This window comes from Sphaerodactylus townsendi, linkage group LG11 (assembly GCF_021028975.2).
Source record: "Sphaerodactylus townsendi isolate TG3544 linkage group LG11, MPM_Stown_v2.3, whole genome shotgun sequence".
NCBI classification, from domain to species: Eukaryota; Metazoa; Chordata; class Lepidosauria; order Squamata; family Sphaerodactylidae; genus Sphaerodactylus; species Sphaerodactylus townsendi.
This window is the reverse complement of record NC_059435.1, coordinates 51,699,807-51,708,771: the sequence shown is the minus strand read 5'-3', so window position 1 is coordinate 51,708,771 and position 8,965 is coordinate 51,699,807. Positions and strand designations below refer to the sequence as shown.

General features: G+C 40.6%; 1 protein-coding gene across 6 annotated transcripts in view; it reads left to right on the top strand.

Moving 5' to 3' along the window:
- The first annotated feature begins 878 nt into the window (after positions 1–878).
- Positions 879–8,965, top strand: part of AKAP9 (A-kinase anchoring protein 9) — a 118,973-nt gene continuing 110,886 nt past the window's right edge. For 5 of the 6 annotated variants that reach the window (XM_048510854.1, XM_048510852.1, XM_048510853.1 and 2 more), the window contains exon 1: positions 880–1,271. In XM_048510854.1, coding sequence (XP_048366811.1) covers positions 1,224–1,271 — 48 coding nt within the window. In that variant the 5' untranslated portion in view covers positions 880–1,223. Of the gene's footprint in view, positions 1,272–8,965 lie in introns of all 6 variants that reach the window. The other variant, XM_048510855.1, reaches the window with a different exon arrangement.

Below are 8,965 nucleotides of genomic sequence, written 5' to 3'. Positions count from 1 at the left end.
GGAGCAGCAGAAGCAGAAGGCCATTGCTTTCATATCCTGCATGTGAGCTCCCAAAGGCACCTGTTGGGCCACTGCGAGTAGCAGAGTGCTGGACTAGATGGACTCTGGTCTGATCCAGCAGGCTAGTTCTTATGTTCTTAAGATCCACTAGACCATGGCCACACAGCTCGGAAAACCCACCACAACCACTTATTATTGTTGTTTATAATGTCATTGTATGGATATAGACTTCACTTGTCATTTATTAAACAGTAGTTGACTCATTTGGATATATATTGTAGAATTATTTTCTCATTTTTTTAATATTGCCTTTTAATGTGTCACTGCAACGTAATATTTGGAAAGTAAAAACTGCTAAGGATGGTATTGTTTACTGATACCTTACTATTTTGTTTATTAAAAACCGCACAAAGTTAACTGGAATCCCATGGTATATATGGTTGTCTATTTCTAACCATGGCATCAGACACTATTATAGTCTATTTATTATCTGCATTGTATAGAAATATTTTATTACAGTTCTGTCTTATTGTAGGTTTTGCATTGTACTCATTGTGAGTTAGAAATCCTTTTAAACTTTCCTTTTATGAGGAGGCTATTTCAACAGTTTTTCTTATTCCCTGCAAGGCAAGCTACACGCACCACATTTCTCCTATGCTCAGGAGACACAGCAGCTATGCTTTTCTTTCACCTGCTCACTTTTAGTTGAAGGTGAGTTTGGAGGACCCCTTTTCACTGAGAAGCCCTCCTCCGTGATCCTAGAAATCGCGATAGTTCTTTCAAGAAAAGACACTGTGTGTAGGGTCAGAGGCGCTTGCAACTTTTAGATCTGACTTCTCGACTAACAAACCGTCAAGGCAGCTGTCAGTCATTCCACCCTATTGGGGAAGTGGGACAGCACATACTAAGGGGGATCTTTTCTCTTTTTGGGGGGTCACCACCTCAGGCGAGACCCGGGCAAGCGTAGAGGTGAGCGCTGGAGGCAGCTTAGCAAGAGGAGGAGGAGGAGAAGGAGGCGGCGGCGGCGCGGACGTCACTTTCCCCGGCCGCATGTTTACGTGGAGATGAAGATGGCGGCGCCGGTGGGTCCGCCACGGAGTCTCCGGGCCGCGTAAGAGCGCGCGAGAGTGGCAGCCCGCCGTCTCTCCCCGCGTCTCGGGGCGGTCGGCTGTCCCTTTGCACCCCGGCGCTCGCTAACGGTGTGGTCTTTCTGCGCAGGGTCCATGGAGGACGAGGAGAGGCAGAAGAAGCTGGAGGCCGGCAAAGCCAAGGTAAGGGACCCGAGGCGGTGGGTGGCGGGGCGGCTACGGAGAGAGGTGGAGGCTGCAGGAGGGACAGGCCTGGGCGCTGTCGCGGAAGGGCAAAGAAAGTGCCAGGCAGGGTTTAACGAGCGAGAGGAGATCAAGTCTGCTCCTGCCCCTTCTGGCGGTTAAGCTGATTTTTAAAGCTCCAGGGACAATTGTGCCGGCGAGGCGCGCCCTGGCATCTTTCCCGTGCTGCGCTTTCTTTGTTTGACACTCTCTTTGTGCGTGCTGCGGGATGAGAAAACGGGCCAGCCTCGGTCGCTTTAAAAACATATAAGCTGCATGGTGCAGATTTGCAAACTCCATTCTCTTTTATAGACGTGTGCTTGATAATGTGATTGGCTTATGACAGCTGTTGCTGGACAGAGGCAGCGCATGCCTTGAAAATGCCACAGGTGCCAAGTGGTTTGCACGAGGCTGGGTCTTCTCTTGCTGAATCCGTCCGCGCAGGAAAGCTGCAGATCTCACACGCACATACATTGACCTGGAAGTTTCATACACGAGAATGCAAAGGGTATCAGGAATGCATACTGCCCCCTCCCCGCCATGTGCACATGATAGCAATAAGTAATGTAGGGATGACGCTTGCACATCTGGTTTCTCTGGTATCCCTTCATCCCGAATGAAAGGTGTTTATTATATGTATGTCCCTTTGTGTTTCTGAGGTGCCCCATTTGGTGAGTGAAACTGCACATTTTTTGTTATTACAGAAATAATTTAAATGTTGTCATTAGACACAGAAATATATATTTTTATAAGTGCGTGGCAATTTTTTTTCTGCAACGATCTCACTGTGCGCCATAATCTGTATTCCTTTTTTAGCTTTGTAAATAATACTGTAATATGACTGCTAATCATGAAGTCACTCCTTTGGTTCAGTATTTTTGGCTGGTATTAGCTTTCTGAGGGTTTCTCCGGCATCTGTTACTTGAAATCCTTTTAACTGAAAATGTCCAGGAACTGCCACTGAGATCTTCTGTGTGTGATGGTGTGTATGGGTTCCTCCCAACCTTCTCTAAGTGACAACCATATCCAGAGTTTGAAATTGGGCTCTCATGCATACTAGATGTGTGTGGTCTTGCAGGATTTGATCTTTCTCTGCATTAAGCAGGAATGCAAATGCAAATTTGTCTTCACAGTGTGCTTATAAATAATGTAGCACCATAGAGCTGGTATAGCTGGCTGTAAGCGAAGCTGTCAATTACTCAGCAAAAGGCCAGCCCTTGATATATTGGAGAGTGGACAATTTATCACACTTAATAGAATCGTGAGAACAGAAAGGGCTGGTAATTTTAGAGGGAGGAAGCAATCAGCCAGTGAATGGTTATTTTTATCTTCAGATGTATTCGTATTTGAAACTGGATAGCAGTTAATTTATGCAGAGTTAAGTGGATGTAAAGGTATACTGGCCTAAAGGTGGACTGGCCTAAAGGCTTTTGGCACCTCCATTATCAATGTTCCTTTTTGGTGCTGAAATTTATATGTTGAATTTCTATGAGAATAAATCTTCAACCAGGCTATTGCCTTCAGGTGGAGTTTTAGGAACCTTTGCTTCTTGTTCATTACAGAGAAGTTTGCTCAGGCATTATTTATTTATTTTACAGAATGAATATGCTTCCTTTTTGTCCTCACAAGGGCCACCAATTTGGCTAACAATTTTAAAAACATGACAATACATTTTATTGAACAGCAGTTCAAGCATTGGTGAGGGAGAAGAGATCACTGAGGGAATAACAACCAAAACAAAAAAAGTCTTCACCCACTGTTGGAAGACCTCAGCCGAAAGGGGACAGACTGATTTCACTGGGAGATAGAATTCCAGAGGATTTAGGGGTACAGCAAAAAGAGGAGAGATAGGTGAGAAACAAATAAGGGAAAAAAGAATGGGACGACTGTTTACATTTTAACTATCTGCCCTGATTGTATATTTCCCATTGTCTTTTTGTCTTACTGACATCTTTATATCTTTTATCATGAATATCTTCTATATGAACCATTTTCCTTTCATTTTCCTATTGGATAACCATTGTCTCTTCTTTCTAAATATTGCATCTTCCGCAAAGCCTTTATAGAGTGGTTGTGGGCTCTTTGGTATGTCCATTGCTACCTGACACTCTCTTGTTCTAGAAGTGCTAGTTCTAGAAGCTATGCATTACTAGAACCTCCTGTCAGTAGGCTATAAAATCTATTGATGCCACAACTTGTAAAATACAGCTGGGTAGTATACAGTTCTAAGGGAACAGACTGATTTCCCTGGGAGATAGAGTTCCAAAGGATTTAGGGGTACAGCAAAAAGAGGACCCACCCTGAGCATGGATAGGACAGCATACAAATTTGATAAATAAATAATCCATAATTTTCAAGGCTGTGTGTTATTCTATGTAGGAGTATGAATGACAAAGTGTGTGTGTATGAGAGGCTTGGTGAGTGGTACGCTGTTAATCCTTTGTTAAATCATTGCTGCTGTCAAAATGGCTTGCAACCAAAAAAATGGCCATTGAAGTTTAGACATCTGTATTATAATACATAGTTAATACCACTCATTTTTCTACTTTGATTTTTGTAGCCTGATAGTGTCTATCCTTGCCATGTAATAATAATTATTCTAATTTCATGATTGCAGTAGCATTGAATGGCAAGAGGGCATGATTTAGCGACAATCAGATAATCAGTGAATCTCAAATTGCATCCCTGAGCAAGACCCTGATATTTCCTAAATAAATAAAGTACATGGTATAAAGAACAGTTTGAGCGTTTAGTACCAGAGCTAGGACAGGTCAGGAAACTACATTAATATGCATTCAATAATCTGTTTTTAAGTACCAAACTTTCACATCAGTTTTCTAAACTGTGGTTTAAACTGGACTAAAGATCTTCAAAATAAACTAAGAGAAACTCTACAAAATCCTCAATGACTTGTTTACATTTCTTCCTATTCTCTGGGAGTCAAATTCAAAAAAATGTTTAAGTGAATGAAGGTCTAAATGCATACAACGGTTAGGAAAATAGACCTTTTTTAACATTAGAAAGGGAGATACGTTGTGATTATTATGCTACTAACAACTAATCTTAGTATGTTTGATAATTTTGCTATACATTATGCATGCTTAGAAGAAAGCATGATACGTAACCTAAATCATGAGGCTGTTTATGTCCGGATATAAGCAATAATGGCATGCTTTCTTTCCTTAATAGATCAGCAACTCTAAATATAGATTTAGACATGATTCTACATGCATTCATAGCACTCCCTTGGCAGCGCTGTCACAGCCTGCCTTGGATCACATTACTTACATGTTAAATGCTTTCTGAAGTTTTCCAAACAATTCCAATAAATATAAGTGAGTACAATGTCGGCCCTTTATGTTGGCCGCTGTGCAAGGTGTCTTTCTGAAGAAGAACATGATCTCAGCATGTTCTTGGTTATTTTGGAGGTTATGGGTGGTTCCTGCTCATTGATTTGAAAAGGAACAGTAAGCAATGAACAATAGTTTTTAATTGCTGTACATGGCAGACTATGAAGCTTGTGCTTCTTAAGATGTCTGCTTAGATAGGAACTTGATACAGGACCATTCACCAGCATTATGGCGGTGCCAGTTTGCTCTGTGTGATTTGCTCTGGATCCCTCTCCCCCAACTAATTGTGCTGGCCTGTGTTTGTATAATCATCGTATATATAATGCACTTCCAATCAATATGGGCCTATCTCCGTGTGGTTTTGGACTGTGAAACTGATAATATATATAGATAAATTTGGTGAACGTGCTTAATGCATGACTGGTACTGTTATATCAGCAAAAGTGTTTCTCATTAGCTGTTTTATATTTTGCAGTCTTCTCTTCTCCGCTGGCTAACCTATAGGATCAATGGTCCGATTTTTTCACATCTCTCTCCTGTTAGTGCATTAAGTACTGTTTAATTAAGAATGCTGCAGTTGCTTCTTAAGACTGCCTTAACAATGGAGCCTTTGATGAACCGCTTTCCTTTTTTTCAAGTCTAGATAGTCTCCTGACTTCTGTTCCTTGCCACATGTGCAGCAAAGATTTCTGATAGCAGGCCACTGGCCTCCTTTCCTTTGTTCTTCATTCCGATTTAGAGGTGTGTTTCCTTTCCCTGATTGTACTAACACAGTCAGCTGCTGACAAGAGCAAACCACCAGTAGCAGTTACTTCTATTATTCAGCGCCCCTCCCCACTTTTTTGCAGAAGCAGTGAAATTCTTGAAAATGAATGGGCAATTTTAATTAGGTTTCAAAGATTATGCACATGGCATACGTGTACAGAACTAAACAAAAGCTACTCAAGAAGAGGTGTAAATGCTAATCTTATTTGTAGATACTTGAACAAAGAAAGGGGGTTGCAAGCCCTGGAGTGATATTGGAGAATCATTATATCCAATATAATATCGAAGGTTGCAGTATTTGCTCAATTGTTATGGAAATCTGATGAAGGAAAAACTGTTTATCTGGTCAGTTCAATTTTGTTGCGTGTGGTCAAGGGCTGTTACAAAAAGTAACAATAAAATACTATAAAACTGGGCTGCAGTCAAACACTGTTACATTTTACAGTTTCTCTAACCCACAGAATCTTAACATAATACTAAACATACTGAATAAGAAAAATAACATTCAAGGTTGTCTGGAATCTGGCTGAAAAGATGTCAGAAAAACAACTTGTGACTTGGAATCAAGGCTGTAGAATAAAAGTAATCCTTGTTAAGAACATTCATGTTGTGAATTTAATCCTATACTATAACATTATTTTGAAGGACTGCCTTGATAAAATTCACATTTATCCAAATTTCTGTGCAACTAAATCAAATAACCTTATGAGAGACAACTGGTTCCTCGTCTGTAAAGAGAAATAAAACTTTCTCCATCGCTGTGTGTTGACCTAAATTGACCAAAGTTATATCTTGGGGGTTGGGGTTGGGGAGGTGTTTCCTGAGTACAAAGTATAGTGGGCTGACCGGCAGATAATGGTGGAGGTCTGAAATGCCGCAAATACATAGATGCTGGCTAACTGGTAATTGGATAGATCATCCTTCAAGCATGGCAGTTTGCATTTTTTGAAAATGAATAGATATGAAGGTTGATCATATTTTAAACAATGTAATTTTTACATTTTACATAAATGCAAAAAAAAATGCTAAGAAAGCAGATTTCTAAAAGAGGAATACCTGGTTTTTATCGAAGGGAGTTCAGCCTTTAGAGCTTTGAATGAGTTTCGGCAAGCAAATTATTCTTACTTCATAGGAATCTACTGCTTACATAGCTGTGGAATATGTTAGCTAGTCCATGGTAATTCTGTGATTGGAAATTTTAACTTTTGGATCCTAATAGTCCCAGCTGAGTTCTGTGGATTTTTATACTGTACTTTAAAATACAAACCATGAACAGATTATTCCTGTGATCAAAGGATATGTCTAAAAACATATCCTCAGTTACTTTTTACACAAACCAGTGGCCTAGAGCTAAAAAATCTCTAAATCCTGTTTCTAGTTACCGGTACTTAAGCTATCTAGCTCTATAGTAATTTGTTTTCAGCATAGATTACAAGAGACTAATTGTCCTGTTTTGGTTTATAAACCACATGTAGACATTGTGAGCAGATGGCTTTATCAGATATTTTTAGATTACTGTTCAAATAAATGACATTGTCTTCATCTCACATTGTTTGCAGGAAAAAAGGGTTTTCCCCTAATTTTTTTCCAAGTAAACATCTCTGAAAATGGCACATATTCTAGATTCTACTAATGCTTAGGTTCAGAACTCAAGTATACTTAGAGGAACTACTTGTGGAGAAAAATGGAGTATTGGCGTAGTGGTTAAGAGCAGGTGCATTCTAATCTGGAGGAACCGGGTTTGATTTCCTGCTCTGCCGCCTGAGCTGTGGAGGCTTATCTGGGAAATTCAGATTAGCCTGTGCACTCACACATGCCAGCTGGGTGACCTTGGGCTAGTCACAGCTTCTCGGAGCTCTTTCAGCCCCACCTACCTCACAGGGTATTTGTTGTGAGGGGGAAAGGGCAAGGAGTTTGTAAGCCCCTTTGAGTCTCCTACAGGAGAGAAAGGGGGGATATAAATCCAAACTCCTACTCTTCTTCTTCCTCTTCCTCTTCTTCTATATAAGCAGCAAACAAAGAATAAATGTAGCAGATGATAGGAGGTAGATAAAAGGTAGATTGGATGGTAGATGAGGAAAAAAAGAAGAGAAAGTTTAAAATATGGGTCTGCTAGGAGGAAAGAGTGAGGAAATAGTGTAGGGAAGGGACTACAGGAAAACCATGGTGTTCCCTGCAAGTTCTTGCAGGTTTCCTACCACACAACTGGGCCCAGTGGCTAGCAAGGTATAGTGAGAATTTTCCCAGGTAGAGACTGCCTAGGGCAGGGAAGGAGGGAAAGATGAAAATGTGGCAAATTAAAGGCATATTGTATTGTTGAAGGCTTTCACGGCCAGAATCACTGGAGTTCTATGTAGTTTCCAGGCTGTATGGCTGTGTTCTAGCAGCATTCTCTCCTGACGTTTCGCCTGCATCTATGGCTGACATCTTCAGAGGATCTGATGTAGGAAAGGAAAGCAAGTGGAGTATATATACTGTGAGGTCAATCGGTGAGGCCATTGGAATAGAAGTAGCTTGGCATGTAACAATGAAGTCTGTAGCATGCGAGTCACCTTGCTATATTCATTGTGATTCACATGCTACAGACTTCATTGTTGCTCACATGCCAAGCTACTTCTATTCCGATGGCCTCACCTATTGACCTCACAGTATATATACTCCACTTGCTTTCCTTTCCTACATCAGATCCTCTGAAGATGCCAGCCATAGATGCAGGCGAAACGTCAGGAGAGAATGCTGCTAGAACATGGCCATACAGCCCAGAAACCACACAGCACTCTAAAGGTATATTGCTGGTAGGTGGGAAGGAGACAATGGATCAGGAAAGGGGAAGTGCCTATGAGGGCCTTTAGAAAAGGGAAAGAAGAAATAGTTAGGGAAGGGAAAAGAGACACCCTCAAGTGCTAATTCTAATAGGAATTCTAACAGGGCCAATAGGAATAGAGCAGATTGGCTTTACAGAAGGAAAGTCCCCCCTGGACCACTGCATGAAACTGGAAGCACTTGTAATTAAATATCTAATTTAGAAATTTCCATTATACATTGTTTTTGCAAGCTGTACCTGTAAAGAGAACTTTTGGATATGAAAGTTTGCATATCAGGATGAAGAAAACTTGGATAACTCTCACCTCATGTTTAATATGTGTCACTTAGCATTAACTACTTCATTTGCACATCTACACAGTTTTCTATGACCCCTCTTTTGGAAGAAGTGACTTTTGTTTGTTAACTTTGCTTTTTGGGAAGAAACCAAACTTCATGAAAACAAAACTGTATTTTAACAATCCAGAAAAAGATTAATCCCATGCTGGCTGCTGACCAGAACGTTTGAACTCAGTAGGACTTCCTTAGTATGGCGTAAGATTGGGCTGTAAGCTTTTGATTAACAAAACTGAAAACCTGATTGGCTTGTAGTTGTAGTTTATGGTTTACAACAAAAAATGTCTAACAGAAAGATGGATATACTGGCATACTGATGACTGCAATTAAGTTCTGCAGTTGTAGAACTGTGGTCTAATTCGGAGTGTGTACCTTTAAAAA